Genomic DNA, 19,156 nt, shown 5'->3' with positions numbered 1-19,156 from the left:
GCACAAATCATTAAAGTACTATGCATGATTGAAAATGCGCTGTTTTTTTCCATTATAAATCTAACTGGGGGCACCCACACAAAGGTTTAAAAATAGCTGTTGAAGGTTAAGAGCGGTAGCTCCGTGGTAGAGTCCTTCACCTCACATGGGCAAAGCCCTCTATTGGAACTCCAGCACCACAAAAAAACAAAGGCAACAACAAACACACAGAAAACCAAGAAGAGTAGTTGTTTTCCAGTACATAATAAATACTTAAGTCAGTCCTGTATATATATTATCTCACATCTTGGTGATAATCTTGTCAGTCAGGCAGACATTGATTTTTGTTTTATAGATGAGAAAACTGAGGTGCAAACCACATAAATAATTTGCCTAACATTACATAGCTACTAACTGGTGAGCTGAAATCAGATTTATCTGACTCCAGATCCCCTACATTTTGTGTCAGATATATGCTGTGTAGTCCATGTTTCCTTCCAAGGATACAGGTGCATTAATGGCTTTTATTATTAAATCACTTCATAGGACACAAGCTCTACTGAAGTTCTGTGAGATACAATGCTAAATCCACCATAAAGAAGCATAGCTTTAGGATGATCCAACAATAATGTTGAAAATAAAACAAATCTGCCTGTGGCTAAAAATCCAGTTTGCTGATACCACTGAACTGGGCCACTGACAAGGGTCCAGATCTCACTAATATTTCATTTACCTGTCCCACAAATATTTTTGTCACCTTTATTTTTGCTGAGGGATCACAACATTAACAAAATGATTCCTGACTTCAAGAGGCTTTCTACCAGCAGAGTTGATGATAAACACTGAGAAAAATCCTAAAAAGGAGAAGCTGTTAAACCCATATAAAAATCCAAAAAGGAGGTAGGGGGGTGAACAAAAGAGGAAGCCCACAAAACACCTAGGAGTTCAGTGTGTAGAATGTATTTCTAACCAAGGAATCACAAAGAAGTTCACAAAGAAGGTAGAAAAATTAGAAAAGACCTGAAAATTGTCATTTCTCAAACCCAAGAGAGAAAGAATAAAGAGAGGAGATTGTGAATGATAGCTGAAGTTTAAGAAATCAAGTAATACTGATAATTCATAACTTGCTGATAATATTAAGATCAAAATATGTAGGCTAATTCAAACTAGTCTTATGGCTTTACTGCTTTTTCTTGTTAAATGTCCTGTATAACTATTACATTATATTATATGCTAGATTTTTTTTTCTAACCTCAATCTCTGAAAACTTGATTTTTTTACAATCAATTAGCTGACTATCAGAAGCATAGCTTTTGATTAAAACGACCATTGAAGTAACAGAAATCTGCATCATATGAAGCTAAGTTGTTTGAAACGCTCTCCTGCTATGACCAAACAGTAGCACGTGAGTGATCTGATCTTGTGAGCCGATAAACTCACATGACAGCATCTCTTGCTTGCTAGAGAGCTTTACAGCTCCACCTGCAACTGGAATGCAGACAACATAGAAGTGATGGGGTGGGCGGAAGGAGGAGAGACATTCAGAACATTCAGGGGCAATGTGAGAAAGCCACTGTGAGCAATAACCCGAAGGCTAAACCATCCACAATGAGGAAACTCAGTATGGAACCTTGGACACACAACCACACACCTCTGCTCCTTTCATGTATGAACATCAACTCTGCGCCGGACACTATTCTTGGTACTGGAGATGAGACAAGTCCCTGCTGTTACAGAATTTCTCAAGTAGATAATTTATAGCAAAATAGAACTAGCTATATCCATGCCCCACTTACGAACATTCATGTGGAAATATTTTGTCATTTTGATCTTGCCTCAATACAAGAATGCGAAGCATATAACTAGATAAAATGATTTTTTTTCTCCAGATTGGAACTGAATTCAGTGCACCTCACACTTACAGTCAGAGTAAAATCATAGCAGTCAGGGAGCTCCTGATGACGAACTGTCTGCAGGTTAATGGCTTTCAGTTTAAACTGAAGCTCCACTGTCACCAGTCTAGAAAAGAGAGGAGGCATTGGCTCAGTGGCTCCACACTCACAAACAAACACAAGTTACGTTCCTGTCTGTTTCCCTCACCTGTGGAAGTCCAGAGTGAAGTTGAGTTTATTTTCTTCTGATGTTCCAATATGAAAAGCCTCACCCGGTTCTACAAAGAAACATTCTGCCACAGAAAGAAACAAAAACATGATGTAGTGCCTAAAACAGAAAAATAAAACTGCATTTTGAAAGGATAGCCCATTTAAGATCAGTTATTCAGAGCCTCATGTTTTTCTGAATTAAGATTTTGGAAGCTAGACATCAATACCACTTGGTTACAGGGCCTCCTGTGTTTTTAAGACATGAGAGACCACAGCACTTCTGGGTTGGTTGGGAGATGGAGACTCCAACTCCATTTCCTTAGGGTCTTATAGAATGCCCTCTTGCTTCCTTGTCTTTTTAAGCCTAACTCTGAGTGCCTCCCACTTCCTTTTGGTATCCTAAACACAGGATTTGAAGCATTTGCAGTGCTTAAGATTTTCTAAACGGTTTAAAGGCCCTGTTTTTAAAAATATTATGTGTTGACAATTTTTTCTCTATAAGCAATTTTTTAATAAAGAAAAGCATTTTAGCCAGGTTTGGTGGTGTGGCACACACCTATAATCCGAGCAGCTCGGGAGGCTGAGGCAGGAGGTTTGTGAGTTCAAAGCCAACTTTAGCAACATTGAGGGGCTAAGAAACTCAGTGAGACCCTGTATCTAAATAGAATACAAAATAGGGCTGGGGATGTGGCACAGAAAAGTGATTAAACTAAGTGCTCCTGAGTTCAATCCCCAGTACCAAAAAAAGAAAAGCAGCATTTTAGAAATATTTCAGTAATTGCTACAATTGTCCTTTACTATCCCTCTTAATACAATACATAAAGAGTCTGTGAACCCATGATGTGTTGTAGACATACTACTCATCTCTTTAATTGACTTTTGGGCATGAGAGGTGATGCAGTATAATGGCCAAGCACAGACCGCCTGGGCCAACTTTCAGTGCTGCCTCTTTCTAGCTCCATCGTGAGCAGAGCTCTGAACTCTCTGAGCCATACTTCAACCTTCTATGGGGGATGATAATAAACCTTGCTTTATCTGGGTTTCTGTGAGGATTCATGAGTTGTAGTAAAGGCTTAGAACAGAAGCTGACACAATGACTTCCGTATAATTCTTACTATGCCCTAATAGTGACCATATCAATGTTTTCAGAGATGAAATAAATGATTTTAGGTACAAAGCAAAGAGTTAAAAACTAAACTTCCAGCTTATAGATGAACATCACCTGTTTCAATTTCGGGATCAATGTCAAAAGTGTCATTTCCAGGACAGATGCTTCCTTGCTTGTAGAAATGCTGACAGATTGCCATTGCAGACTGCTTGGTCCCCTTGTTCTCATAAGCGTGATTCCCAACTGAAATGTTGCGCAGCTCCAAGTACTGTGACCAAAAAGAAATAGAAAGCGGCATGCCAGCCAGGGCAGAGGTGAGCCATGATGTCCCTCCCTCCCCAGCTCTGGCAGGTTCCCACCTCCCCTCAGGGCAGAGATACTAATATGCAGAGTAAGTGGACTTGCTGCTGAGCACCTGGAAGGCTATGGGCAAAGAGCACCCTTGAACTTGAATTCTGGTTTCAAGACTTATCTCTGTCTGTCACACATTTTCTGAGCTCTGGTTCCTTATCTGCAAAACTAAAGTCTGAAACCACACCATCTTTGAGGTTCTTTCCTTCCTTAAAGAACTATGTACAGAGACTGATTGTTACAGTCAGTATGAGTAAAAATGTTGTTTATCTTTGAAATATTTCCTACAAGATCCGAGTTCTACTTACGACTATAATAGAAATGGGATACACTTGTTCCCAGCTCACCATTTAAACTTTTTCTTTTAAAAAACGGAACTTAATCTTTATAATACAGTTTAATCACTTTCTTGGAAATGTTTCCCTTGTTTCAGTGAGTCCTCTAAATAAAACAAAAGAATACTTTTACAAAGGAGAATCCTATGGTACCTTGAAATAATTGCAATGTACACCTGATGGATTTCTGTAGATGGTTCCAGAGCTTACCCCGAGCAATATGTTTAGCATGATTGGTGATATAAAGATAGGTATGTGATACCTGTCTCTCCTGGAATCAACAATTTTGTATGATGGACACAGAACAATAATTCTACAAAAGATGCATGGAAAACATGCCTTGATAAATGAAGGAAATAATTTATAATATGGGCCTATGTGGTACATTCCAAGCTGGGCCTTGCCAAGGTCACCAATGAGCAGCATGTTACCAAATCTATGCTTAGTTCTTGGTCTTCATCTAACTTCATTGTGTTTGATGTGAGATGAGTGTGTGGTTGGAAGGCAGTACCCTGGGGAACTTCGCTGCAAAGGGCACTTAAGTGGCTGTGGCCTCTGTGGGGCTTTAATCAGGCTGGATATCTGTCCCTCTGGCCTCTGCAGCCTTGAGAGGAAATTATTACTCAGATGCAAGGTCCCAAATTATCCTTTGGATGATTATATACAAACAAAATTAAAAGCTGAGTAGTGACGTGGCACCAAAAGCAAAGAAAATTAAAACTGATGGCTCCAGATTATAGAATGCTTGTTTGTGGCCCTTCTATGATCTCCAGATCCAACCACCTATAATGAGTCTTATGAGCTCATTCACAAACATCTGAGCTCCTGTTCTATAACTCTCCTTTTGTGGAGTAAAACCACAAAAGAATAAAAACACAATTCTGTGTTGCTGCACACTGCTTATGGAGCTATAGACATATTTATAAAGATAGTCTATGTTTCTATTGAGGGCCACAGCCGAAGGGGCCCCAGCAAACTTCCAGCTGCCAGCAAACTTTCAGACTTCCAGCTGATGATTGGCTCACAGCGGCCCCAGCAACTTCTAGCTGATTGGCTCCTCTGTGGTGATGCTCATTGGGCTGTTTCCCTGCCCTTTCAGAGTGCCAGCTGATGATTGGCTCACAGCGGCCCCAGCAACATCTAGCTGATTGGCTCCTCTGCGGTGATGCTCATTGGGGGACTTCTTTGGCTCCGCCCATGCGACCCAGACAATCGGCCTCAAGGGCAGGAGGATTGTGGGAGGTGGTGAGGCTTGTGTTTGTGTGAGAGGCTTGTGGGAAGCCGGTGGTGGCATTTGGGCTCTGAGGGTTTTTCCTGAGGAGCTGTTTTGTTTGGCCTGTGTGGTTCTAAAAATAAAGTTGGTTTCTTTTGACAAGTGGCTCCTGAATTGTGCCCAGCCAGACTGCGGCAGTTTCTATCTTTAAATCTATATCGTGAGAAATATTATGCAATCAGTTCTGTGATTCTAGGTGAATTGTTTAGAAAATAACCAAGAAATGGTAGAACAGGTGAGTTCTATTGAGTGGGGAAAAAAAGGGAGGTGAACCAGACACAGGAATTTATACAGTATGAGTTAAAAGAATAAAAGATTCCAAGAAGAACTTGAGGCCTTTACACCTAAGCAACTGGCCAAAAAGAGGCAGCAGTCTGGGGAGCAGGTGGAAGAGAACTCAAAGCTGCTGTGGACTGGCAGCTCTGAGGAACAGCAAAAAGCACAGTGAGCAGCGGATTGGGAGTCACCTCATCCTCGTGCTGGCCAAAAGCTGGGTGGGGTGTGTGTGTGTGGGCGGGAATTTTTTCAGGAAAAAGACAAATCTTTGAGAATTGTCCAAATTTAAGGGGCAAATGAAAGAAAAGAAGTCAGTGAAGATGACTCAAAAATGACTGAGGAAGTAAAATGAAAGCCAGGACCCAGCATTAAAACAAAATAACTAGGTCTTTGACACTCAAATGTAGATGCACAGGTAAAAAATGAAAAGCATAGTAAAATGTGAAACTGTTAAAATTGCAATATTCGATCAGGATGAGCCCTGGTGGTTATCCAGTTAGATGCCATCTGGGGACTAAGCCCTTCAGCATGAACAATTAGTTATGGAAATGCCTCCAGTGACTGAGGTGGCACTCTCACCTGACAGTTCCCTTTGGTGACTATCACCTCTACTGTCAAGACATGTCCTCACAGAAAACAAGGACCCTCCCTGCCTTGATATCTATCCTATTTCCAACTCCACAGATACATGTGGAATAACTCATCTCTTAACCACAAAAATCCTATTTGTTCATAAAAATAGATAGTATTCATTCTCAGCTAAAAGTACCTAATGGTGCTTGGAAGATAGCTGGGACTCACCTGCCCAAAGAAAATCACCATGGTTAGTATTATTTATTGACATACTAGTGCAGTGGTTTGAATGTATTATCATCCTCTTAAATTCTTATGTTAGAAATTAAACCACAATATGATAATACTAAGAGGTGAGACTTTTAGGAAGTGATTAGGAAGGAGAAGCCCTTATGAATGGGATTGAGAACATTATAAAAGGACTAAAAGTAAGATAGGTCCTTTAGCCCTTCCACCATGTGAGAACACAGCCTTCAGATGCCTTGGTTTTAGATTTTCTAGCCTAAGAACTGTAAGAAATGGATTTCTGTTGTCTATAAGTTACCCAGTCTCAGGTATTTTATTATAGTATCAAGAATAGACCAACTAGGATGCAACTAGGATAAAGAATCTATATGGATTTTTACATTTAAATAACATGGAGATCTGAGAAGCAGAATGACCTGAATGCCAAATATTGTATTTTGAAGATTGATTTTAGGCCTGTCAATAACAGTAAAGATGTTTTATAAAAAATTTTAATGGACTATTTCTCTCTTGCCTCTATTTAACACCCCACCCCCAAAAAAGAAAAACTACCAATTTGGTGCTGAGTACCTTAGAGAAATTCAATACACTTAAAATGAAAATCTTAAAACCAAGTCTCTTCAAAATACAGTGCCCTTTCTTATTCAAAACACTAGAAAAACTAGGAATAGCAGGAACATACCTCAATTTTGTAAAAGCTATCTATGCTAAACCTAAGGCCAATGTCATTCTAAATGGAGAAAAATGGAAGCATTCTCTCTGAAAACTGGAACAAGACAGGGATGCCCTCTCTCACCACTTCTATTCAACATAATCCTTGAAACTCTAGCCAGAGCAATTAGACAGATGAAAGAAATTAAAAGGGTACAAATAGGAAAAGAAGAATCAAACTATCACTCTTTGCTGATTCTATACTTAGAGGATCAAAAAAAAAAAACCACCAGAAAACTTCTAGAATTATAAATGAATTCAGCAAAGTAGCAGGATATATAAAATCAACACCCATAAATCAAATGCATTCTTACACATCAGTGATGGATCCTCTGAAAGAGAAATTAGGAAAACTACCCCATTCACAATAGCCTCAAAAATAAAATACTTGGGAATCAACTTAACAATAGATGTGAAAGACCTCTACAATGAAAACTACAGAACACTAAAGAAAGAAACTGAAGAAGACCTTAGAAAATGGAAAGATATCCCATGCTCTTGGATAGAAAAATTAATACTGTCAAAATGGCCATAGTACCCAAAGTGCTATACAGACTCAATGTGATTCCAATTATAATTCCAATGTCATTCCTTATAGAAATAGAAAAAGCAATCATGAAATTCATTTGGAAAACTAAGAGACCAGAATAGCCAAAGCGATCCTTAGCAAGAAGAGTGAAGCAGGAAGCATCACAATACCAGACCTTAAACTATGCTCCAAAGCTATAGTAACAAAAATGGCATGGTATTGGCACCAAAACAGACATGTAGACCAATGGTACAGAATAGAAGATACAGAGACAAACCCATATAAATATAGTTATCTCACACTAGACAAGGGAGCTGAAAACATACATTGGCAAAAAGATAACCTCTTCAACAAATGGTGCTAGGAGAACTGGAAATCCATCTGCAGCAAAATGAAATTAAACCCTTACCTCTCACCATGCACAAAACTCAACTCAAAGTGGATCAAGGACCTAGGAATTAGACCAGAGACCCTGTGCCTAATAGAGGAAAAAGTAGGCCCAACTCTTCATCACATCAGATTAGGCCCCGACTTCCTTAACAAGACTCCCAAAGCACAAGAAATAAAATCAAGAATTAATAAATGGGATAGATAGATTCAAACTAAGAAGCTTCTTCTCAGCAAAAGAAACAAGTAAGAAGAAGAGAGAGCCTACATCTTGGGAGCAAATTTTTGCCATAAGCATGTCAGATAGAGTACTAATCTTCAGGATATATGAAGAACTCAAAAAACTTAACACCAAAAAAACTAAACTACCCAATTAATAAATAGGCTAAGGAGATGAACAGATACTTATCAGAAGAAGATACACAACCAATCAACAAATGTATATGAAAACTTGTTCAACATCTCTAGTAAATAGAGAAATGCAAATCAAAACTACTCTAAGATTTCATCTCACTCCAGTCAGAATGGCAGTTATCAATAATATAAACAACAATAAGCATTGGCAAGGATATGGGGAGAAAAGGTACACTCATACATTGCTGGTGGGATTGCAAATTGGTGCAGCCAATCTGGAAAGCAGTATGGAGATTCCTTAGAAAACTTGGAATGGAACCACCATTTGACCCAGCTATCGCACTCCTTGGTCTATACCCAAAGGACTTAAAACCAGCATACTATTGTAAGGCAGCCATATCAATGCTTATAGCAGCACAATTCACAATTGCTAAACTGTAGAAGCAACCTACATGTCCTTCAGTAGATGAATGGATAAAGAATATGTGGCATGTATACATAATGGAATATTACTCAACATTATAAGAGAATAAAATTATAGCATTTGCAGGTAAATGGATGGAGTTAGAGAATGTCATGCTAAGTGGAGTTAGCCAATCCCCAAAAAACCAAAGGTTGAATGGTCCCTCTGATAAGTGGATGGTGATCCCAAATGGACAGAGGCATGGGAAAAATGGAGGAACTTTGAATTGAGCAAAGGGGAGGGAGAAGGGGGGGAGGTATTGGGGCAGGAAAGATGGTGGAATGTGATAGACATTATTATCCTAGGTACATGTATGACTGCACATATAGTGCAACACTACATCGTATACAATCAGAGAAATGAAAAGTTGTGCTGCAATTGTGTACAATGAATAAATATGTATTCTGCTATCATATATACCTAATTAAAATAAATAAATAAAAAGAAAAATGGAAAAAACTAATCTCTTGAGGATTATGCTATTTCCTCTCTACAAATTGTAGGACGTAATTTTGTTTAACAATTTATGCAACTTATTTCTATCACTAATTTTACTACTCCCAATGCTAACCAAAATCTTAATGCCATAAAGACATATTTAAGTCTAACAATTTTTCATCACACAGTGCATAGATTGTCTCTAGAAAATGAAGAGTCACAATCATACTAAAATAATGTTTTGAAGAAGAGTTGTAATAATTATGAAACATTGTCTATAAGCTAACCCAGGTTGGAAATACCAACTTCAAGAACACTTTCAGCTGCAAAATAAGATATTTGGGATCTCGTGAAAGTACTATTTCTAGGAAAAAAATTGATTATAGACTCACCAGTATCAAAAACAATTTTATTTTTTGTTTGTCAGGTAGTCAATAGCACAATAAAATCATTGTAATATATGACATTAAAGCCTTACTTTATTTTAAATGAACTTTCAGATCTTGATTGCTATATAAACTCTGCAAAGTTAATAATCTCACTATTTGTTGAGGTCCTCTGCAAACAGGAGCTCTGAAGACTTAATGAAAACTTTAATCAGGGTCATGGTTAATCATTTAAAATCTTTGAAGTTCCCATGCCAAGCCCTATCTCTGAAGCTTTTAATTAAGTCGTTAAAGTATCTATTTCTGTTAGTGCTAAACAAAAGCTTTTCTCAAATGCTAGTTTTATAAATGTTTATTGGCAATGTTTTTTAAAAGACAATTTTAAAATGACCTTATACATAAGACATTTCCACATGAAACTATTCCCATTCTGTCCTTGAGGGTCAGTTTCTATGATGTACACTGCTACCATTTTCCCAGTCTGTTCCTTTCCCTCATTGACTTACCCGATTCATTGCAAAGACGATCTGATCATACACATCATTTTGTGTGTACACTGCATACGTGTCATCCATTTGGTCCATATAGCCTTTTAGGAAGAGGTGTTTAAATGCTATAGTGTTCTCTTCTTTAAAAGCTACCACCATCTGGTTACTTAGTCCAAAAAGGACCAGCTTAAAAGAAAAAAGAAACAGTAAGCAGGGGAAAAATCTGAAAAGAAAAAGTGGAGATAGATGGTACAGAGGCTTGAACAGCAAAGGAGAGTTTCCATGAATTCCATAGGATACCAAGGAGGTTTGCAGCTGCTGGATACTGCATGGTAAGAAAGTCTAAGTCCCATGGCCAAACTATATTCCTAGGCCTCATTTCCAAAATGGTAACAATAAGACTAAAATTTAAAAATATCCTTTCAACTCATCTCTAAGTTAAAGTATATTAATATAATGTGTTCTTAATATTTAGGCAGGATTGCCTCTAGAGTTTCACATGAAACTCAATTGTTCACACACAAAAATTTGTTTCACTGCTCTGCTGCCATAGTAACAGAAACCCTTTCAATCATACCCCAAAGCTTGCTTTACTCTTTCATCTTTTCTTCTCTCCCAATCTATTTCAATATCTACTCTATTCTCCCTCTCCCTCAGCCTCCCCATTTAGAAAGTGTACTCTGAGCCAGCATAGTGGCATGTTCTATAATCAAAGCAACTCAGGAGGCTGAGGAAGGAGAATCAAAAGTTCAAGGCCAGCCTCAGTAACTTAGCAACCTGTCTGAAAGGACTGGGGATGTGTGGCTCAGTAAAGCACCCCTGGGTTCAATCCTCAGTATCAAAAAAAGACTTAGATCCCAGGGTGAGTCAGGGCATATTTTATATGAAAGGGGGAGCAACACTGAGCACCGATGTGCCATAAATTATTCCAGGAACTTTCCTCATATTTATTAACCAACCCCTCAGCATAGTCCCTAATATAACAAATTTACAAATGAGTGCATAAAGGATCAGAGAAGTTAAACAACTTTTTCAAGTCACAACATTAGCAAGTGTTCAATCAAAATTAGAACCCATACCCAGGAGACTAAATCTAAGCTCTCTCCACCCTATTACACTATGCAAAGCAATGCAGTGCTCCATCAGCAAAGAAACTGAGAAATCTTTCCCCTTCTTCCTCCCATTAGGATGTCTGACCAACACCACATATTCATCCTCTCCACCTAACTTGGCTCCCATTCCTCAGAACCCTCTTTAAGCCAAATGTCCTCATTCAAATTCCAATAAGATAATAGTTTGATGACCAAAAAAGTCTCCAAAGATTTCCCAGGATATTCTTAGCAATTCATTCAAATACATGAATACTTTCCACATGCCAGTACTGAGCTGGGTGCTGAGGACATAATGAGGTCATTGCCCTGAAGGGCCTGGTGACAGACAAGAGTAAGAGTGACTGAGATAACTATTATAATTCAGAGACTGAGCCAGGTAGAGGGAAAGGATAATTCTTAGAAGGTTGCCTGTCATTGTAGACATTTTTCTTCTATTGCTACAAACACAAAAATCTTCAACTTAACAGAAAGACTTCTTTTTTATAAAAAGAGATAAACTGTCACCATGTCACCCTCATTTGCTCAGTGACAAAGTTGCCTTTATGTGATATTTGTTTGATTGCTCAAGTACTAGTAAAGAAACATTACAATAAAGAAACTCAAGTTTCTTGTTAAAAGCTCGCCTAAACACCTTTTACATGCTTATTACCAACAGGCTTAAACCACTGGCCAGTTTTCTTGTTGACCACTCTACTAATTATAAGAAGGTTAGATGGACTCCCTAAAAGATTAAAGTGCATTGAGAACCTCAGGGTTAGAGGATATAAACCTGAGTTTGAATCTCAGTTCTATTCTTCCAGTTTCCTGACTATGACAAGTTATTTTGTCACACCAAGCCTCAGTGCCCTGTGTGTAAAATAGAGATCCCATTACCCACCTCCAAGTTGTTTTGAAAATTGAACATGATGATGTCTATAAAACTATTTAGTCTGGTCTACAGAAAATACTTAGGGTGGTATTTCAAGCAATAATACTTTCATTTAGTTGATACATAGTCCCCTGTATACAAGACAACACAGATAAACTTTTTTGTGACACATTGTTTTAGCACCTGGAAATTAAGATGTTCAATTCAAAGTTGACAAATACTATACTGAGAGTCCAGCATCTGTTTTGAGAGTGATATATTAGAGAGAGAGTACACCTGCTTCCGAAGTCTTGATTCTGCCACTGACTAGCCATGTTGGCTTTTTTAAAACTATAAACAGCAGTCTTCTTTTCTGCAATATGAGTAATGCTAGTATTTTATTAATTTTAAATAAAATGGTTTTGTTAGAATTAAGTAAAGTAATATACTAGAACAGAGTATCATCCAAATGTTCATTTCCCTTAACATAACTTCCGGTATTAGAAACACATGCAAGCATTCTACCAACTTCATAGGATTATAGGAATTACCCTTGGTGTCTCCCAGTTACAAAGCAATTAAAATTAAAAATGTCAGGATTTTATTTTTTTCACAAATCTCTCTTTTAACACCAGTTGTCCATCAAAAAGAGAAAACAAAAATTAACAAAAGAAAAAAAAAACCCTATCATTTACTTTCACCATTAACATCTGCTTGTTTTGTTTTGTTTTTCTTCCTTCCTTTCTCCACCCCCCCCACTCCCTGCCCTATGGTTTTTAACAAGAGATAATTACTCTCATCAGAAGGAAAACATATTTTCAAGAGAATGAATCACAACTACTATATATAGGCATCACAAAATATGGTTTTCAAAGAAATTTTAAAGATGTCAAGGTAATTAGATTCAAAATTTCCCTATTAATTAAAATGGTTCCATCTCTCACTGGCTAATGACAATTTTCATTTAACTTCACATTCTCCCTTTGCATAGTTCTCATGGTCACAGGGCTGTGAGAATCCAAGAACTTGCCTTTAGCAGAAACCCATGACATTTTTTAAGACAGATAAATGTCCAGAAAACCAACTAGGAAGGAAAAGGAAGTCCTTCTGTTAGGTGATGTCTAGTTTCCATGGCTGATTTAGAAATCACCCCACAAACACACACACATACACATACTATTAAACCTATTGATTGGAATCCAAATATTAAAATTGTCAGTCCCTGAAAACCAATTAGATCTATGGCTAAAATTATAGTTTAATGAAAGATGAAAAGAAAAAAAAAGTAAAAAAAAAAAAAGCCAAAGCTTTTCACTAATTTTAAGGAGAAAAAGGTTGAGATCCTATGTTTCCTTATTTATTATTCTCCATTATGCATGAATTTACAAATTATTTTCCATTGTTCTCTTGCTATTTAAAGACACTTTTACCAAACTCACTCCTGTGATCTGAGCTGCTTACCTGGATAGTCACCATTGCAATTTTTAGGATTTGTATGGCAAGTTTCCATGGCTTTCTACCTCGAGCCCAGAACTTCTCACAAGGATTCATGAAAAAGAATTTGAGTTTTCGCCTCATCTGGTCTTCTAACAGAAGCTTCTCAGATGGAGATGTTTGCTGGTTGAAGGTGCAGCGATTTTCATCTTCATGAGAGGTGGAGCTACTTATACCTATCTCAGAATTTGCCATCTCTAGGGAAGAAGAAAAACATGAGCTCTAGTAGGTGAATGAAGGCACAAGTCCACGTTGCTTGAGAGTTCAGGTTAGTTCAGGAAGAAGTCCAAACACAGGTCTGGTATCAAATAAGCACTGCTGAGGGCCATTGCCAAGTAGGAATGACGCATCGAAATTTCCTTGCCAGCGTACCCCATGTTAAATGGACTTGCCTTGGAAATTCACTGTGACATTGCATGTGTGTTTGAGAAAGGTGACCCTGCTCAAGGACGAGGGTGGATCCAGGTTTAGGGTGTATCCTGCAGGTTTTAGGAAGTATCCCGGTTTAGGATAATTTGGGTTTAAGGCGTTCCCGGTTTAAGACTTGGGTTTAGGGAAGTTCCAGGTTTAAGGTGTACCCTGCGGGGGAATAGGGCGTATCCTGCTGCCTCAGGCATGCCCGATCCTTGAGTTCCCGTTGAGTTCTCGTGAGATTCAGAAAGTATTGGAGAAAAAAGCCTCGTGGAGTAGGTGAATTGGGCGGCAGCAGAACTTGGATTTCCCCAGAACGTGTGTAGAGGCCGGTGTGAGTTCGGGAATAAAGAATTGCTGTTTGAATCTACAAGGTGTGTGGTGGCTCGTGATTCTGTGCCCAGCCAAGACATTGGCAAAGCACAATTATTCTAAACTGCACTTTATATGCTTATAGAATCAATTAAAATGTAAGATCACATTCTCCATTTATTTCTATTACTAAGGGAATTTCCACCTTGTTGAAAGTTATCAAATTCAAGAGCTGCTCCTATCAGTAAAAGATTATATGCATGTATTATGTATTGTGTGTGTGTGTGTGTGTATATACACATAGATAGATATATGCTCTCTATCTAATTAAGTAACAGATATACTTAGAGCAAAGATTGGAGACCTGAGATTCTGGGTAAGAACTTCACAGGGATGGGGATCCAAGATGGCAGGCCAGAGGGAGGCATCATTCTGTGTCATCCATGACCTGTGTCTCAACTAGTGGGAACACTGCTTTGCTGAGAGTGGTAGAGGACCCCTCCACAGCTGATCCCGCACAGGAATCACAGCCACTGTGCTGCACAGGGCCCAGGCCCTCAGAGTTCGAAAAGGACTTCCAAGTACTGGCCCATACAAATCTTGCAGGTGCCTTAGCAGAACCACCAGCATAGGCACCACCCCCACAAGGACACTCAGCCGCTACCCACATGCAGGAACTCTGGCCGCCTCTCCATGTGGACCCCCATCTACTAATGTGGGGCTCCCCCAGTCGCCTCCATCTTGGGATTTAGCAGCTAGTGCCATAGTCCCCTACTCAAGGTAGCCTGCCTGCACCTGGGGACATCACAGGCTCCGAAGAAAGCTGATAGCTACAACTCTGTATGCCACAGCCATCACCTGGATCCCCCCATGGCTGAAAGCAGCAGCCTCCATGTTGGGTCACCTCCATCACCATCTTTACCAGTTTGAAACACCCAATAGCCAGGTACCCATAGTTTTCTAATTCCTCCCAATCCCCAGCAGCCTCTAACTCAGCAGAGTGAATGCTCAATTCAAAACAGCCTTCTGTGACAGGTGCACAGCCACCAGAGTGCAACACACAAGACCCCCAGAGAGAAACGTTCCTGATTAGGAAGTAGAAAGGGAGAGGGTGAGGGAGATACACTTTAGAGACTAATTTAGGTTTCAGGAACTGTGAGGTCCACATGAGATGAGGAGACCCGGCGCCCTCATCACAGAAGCAGACTTCAAAGGAGATCCTTGAGATACAGTCTCCCAACAGGATGATTGTGTTATACCCCACTTCCAGGTACCCTGTACCCAAGACCAACCCTCACACCCTGGTAACCCCCACCATCCTGAGGGTGGAGATACCAACTAAGAACAGAAATCCCCACCTATTGGATGAGAAAGAAAGCAGGACTGATCTCCAACCAAAATAATGCTGGTTTCTTCCTTTGAGATTTTTTTCTTTCTTCTTCCCCTTTATTCTCCCACCCTCACATCCCCGACATATGTGAAACCAAGTATTTTGCATGAATTAGGATATTGAGAACTGAGACGACTGAATAGTTTATTACAGTTGTATTGTATATTCTTTTTTCCTCCAATTTTTACTATTTTAACATTTTTTAATTTTTCTTAATATATATGTGTATTTGTCTTAGGCACTCTACTGACTTTCCACTTACTTGTCTACCCCAAATTATTACCTCTCTATTCTCCTGTTACTAATCTTCTTCTTTAGATTTCTCTTTCACACTTCCTAAGATATAATAACTCTGTATCCTCATCTCATACCTTCTCAGCATATCTCCCTATACCTCACCCCTGGTTCTTTGTCCACCATTAGAAACTGTAAAGCTTTTTACCAACCTACTGATTATATTGTAGATAATATTTGAATTCACTATTTCTGTACATTGTGACCAAACTTTAATGTCTTAATAAAAACTATTTGTTTTTAGATGGTATTTTGTGGATATTGGGGTCTGTTAACATTGTCCTTCCCCTCGAAGGTGAGGTATTGGAACCCTACAGGGGAGGTATAAGTCTAAAGGTAAAAACAATAATGCCTCGGATCAACAGAGCTAGAAAGGAAGCAATATGAAAAGACAAGGGAAGAAAGTGCCCCAAACAAATTAAGATACCACATTACTAGAATCCATGGCCAGCACAGCAGATGAAATTACAGATAAGGATTTCAGAATGAACATAATCAAAATTTTCTGTGAAATAAAGGATGATATAAGAGAGCAAATACAGGCAGCAAAAGATCATTTCGACTAAGAGCTACATAAGGAAATACAAGAAGCAAAGGATTACTTCAATACGGTGATAGAGGTTCTAAAGAAAAACCAAACAGAAATCCTTGAAATAAAAGAAACAATAAACAAAATGAAAAGCTCAATTGAAAGCATCACCAACAGATTAGACCACTTAGAAGATAGGACCTCAGATAATGAAGACAAAATATATAAAAGAATGTAGACTACTACACAGTGAAAATGGTAAGAAATCATGAGCAGAACATTCAAGAAACATGGGATAGCATAAAAAGACCAAATTTAAGAGTGACTGGGATAGAGGAAGGCATAGAGTTCCTAACCTAAGGAATGAACAATCTATTCAATGAAATAATATCAGAAAATTTTCCAAACACGAACAAATTAGAAAACCAAATTCAAGAGGCTTACAAGATACCAATGTACAAAATCCACAACAGATCCACACCAAGGCACATTATAATGAAAATGCCTAACATATAGAATAAGGATATAATATTAAAAACCATTAGAAAAAAAATCAGATTACATATAGGGGGAAACCAATTAGGTTATATGCAGATTTTTTAACCCAGACCCTGAAAGCTAAAAGATCCTAGAACAATATATATCAAGCTCTGAAAGAAAATGGATGCCAACCAAAAAAAAAATTTGTATCCAACAAAATTAAGCTTTACATTTGATAATGAAATAAAAACCTTCCATGATAAACAAAAGTTAAAAGAATTTATAGCTAGAAATCCTGCACTACAGAACATCCTTGGCAAAATATTCTATGAAGAAGAAGTGAAAAACAACAATGAAAATCAGCAGAGGGAGGAATTACACTAAAGGAAAAGCTAATCAAAGGAAAACCCAAGTCAAGTTCAATAACAAAAATGGGAATACAAATCATGTCTCAAAAATAATCCTGAATGTTAAGAGCCTAAACTCACCAAACAAAATATATAGGCTAGCTGATTGGATAAAAAAAATATGATGCCTCCAAGAGACTCATCTCATAGGAAAAGTCATACACAGACTGAAGGTGAAAGGTTGGGAAAAAGCATATCAATCCTAGGCCCTACAGAAGCAAGCAGGGGTTTCCATCCTCATATCAAATAAAGTAGACTTCAAGCTAAAGTTAATCAAAAAGGACAAAGAAGGACATTTCATACTGCTCAAGGGAATCATACACCAATAAGACATAGCAATTATTATATATATATAATAATTATATATATATATCCCAAACAATGGAGCATCTATGTTCATCAAACAAACTCTTCTGAAGTTCAAGAGTTAAATTGATCACAACACAATAATTCTGGGTGACTTTAATACACCTCTTTCACCACTGGATATATCTTCTAAACAAAAGCTGAACAAAGAAACTATAGAACTCAATAATAAACAATAACTAAGACTTAGCTTACATATATACAATATTTCATCCTTCAATAAGTGAATACACTTTCTTCTCAGCAGCACATAAATCCTTCTCTAAAATAGACCATATATTATGCCACAAAGCAAATACAAAAAATTAGAGATACTACCCTGCATTCTATCAGATCATAATGCAATGAAATTAGAAATCAATGGGAAAAAAAAGAAATCAATGATACAATAAAAAATAAAAAACTACTCAAACAGCTGGAGACTAAATAGTATGCTACTGAATGAACAATGGGTTGCAAAAGACATCAAGGAGGAGATTAAAAAATTCTTAGAGGTAAATTAGAACACTGATACAACATATCAAAATCTCTGGAACACTATGAAGGCAGTACTAAGAGGAAAGTTCATTGCATGGAGTTTATTCCTTGAAAGAAGAAAAAGTCAACAAATTAATGACCTAACACTACATCTCAAAGCCCTAGGAAAAGAATAAATCAACACCAAAAGCAGTAGAAGACAGGAAATAATTAAAATCAGAGCTGAAATCAATGAAATTGAAATTTTTTTTTAAATGAAAAAATTGACAGAACAAAAAGTTGGCTCTTTGAAAAAGTAAATTTAAAAAATAGACAAACCTTTATCCATGCTAACAAAGAGAAGGAGAGAGAAAACTCAAATCAAACATACGTGATGAAAAAAAAAATATATATATATATATATATATATATATATATATATATATCACAACAGACACTACAGAAATACAAAAAATAATTAGAAATTATTTTGAAAACTTGTACTCTAATAAAATAGAGAACATGGAAGGCATCAACAAATTTATAGAGGCATATGATATGAGTTGTCCAAATTGAATCAGGATGATATACACAATTTAAACAGATCAATTTCAAGCAAGGAAATATAAGATGCCATTAGAAGCCTACCAACCAAGAAAAGCCCAGGACCAGATTGATACACAGCTGAGTTCTACAAGACCTATAAAAAAGAACTAATACCTATACTATACAAATTCTTTTGTGAAATAGAAAAAGAGGGAGTACTTCCAAACTCATTCTATGAGGCCAATATCACCCTGATTCCAAAACTAGGCAAAGACTCATCAAAGGAAAAAAAAAAAAACTTTAGACCAATATCCCTAATGAACATAGATGCAAAAATTCTCAATAAAATTCTGGCAAATCGAATACAAAAACATCAAAAAGATAGTGCTCCATGATCAAGTGGGGTTCATCCCAGGGATGCAAGGTTGGTTCGGAAACCAATAAATGTAATTCATCACATCAATAGACTTAAAGATAAGAATCAAATAATCACCTCAATTGATGCAGAAAAAG

General features: G+C 37.7%; 1 protein-coding gene across 1 annotated transcript in view; it reads right to left on the bottom strand.

Annotated features, from left to right (window-relative positions):
• The window catches only part of MCOLN3 (mucolipin TRP cation channel 3), a gene marked incomplete at both ends in the record, with an annotated part of 36,477 nt that overhangs the window by 12,834 nt on the left and 4,487 nt on the right, over positions 1 to 19,156 (bottom strand). The window contains 5 exons of the mRNA XM_081307547.1: positions 1,902 to 1,998; positions 2,080 to 2,164; positions 3,304 to 3,457; positions 10,018 to 10,185; positions 13,420 to 13,649. Of these exons, the coding sequence (XP_081163673.1) occupies positions 1,902 to 1,998; positions 2,080 to 2,164; positions 3,304 to 3,457; positions 10,018 to 10,185; positions 13,420 to 13,649 (734 nt within the window). The remainder of the gene's footprint in view (positions 1 to 1,901; positions 1,999 to 2,079; positions 2,165 to 3,303; positions 3,458 to 10,017; positions 10,186 to 13,419; positions 13,650 to 19,156) is intronic.

The sequence above is a fragment of the Spermophilus citellus genome (assembly GCF_964194105.1).
Source record: "Spermophilus citellus genome assembly, chromosome: 9".
Classification (NCBI taxonomy): domain Eukaryota; kingdom Metazoa; phylum Chordata; class Mammalia; order Rodentia; family Sciuridae; genus Spermophilus; species Spermophilus citellus.
Note: the sequence above shows the minus strand (reverse complement) of the source record. Positions and strands in the feature narration are given on the sequence as shown.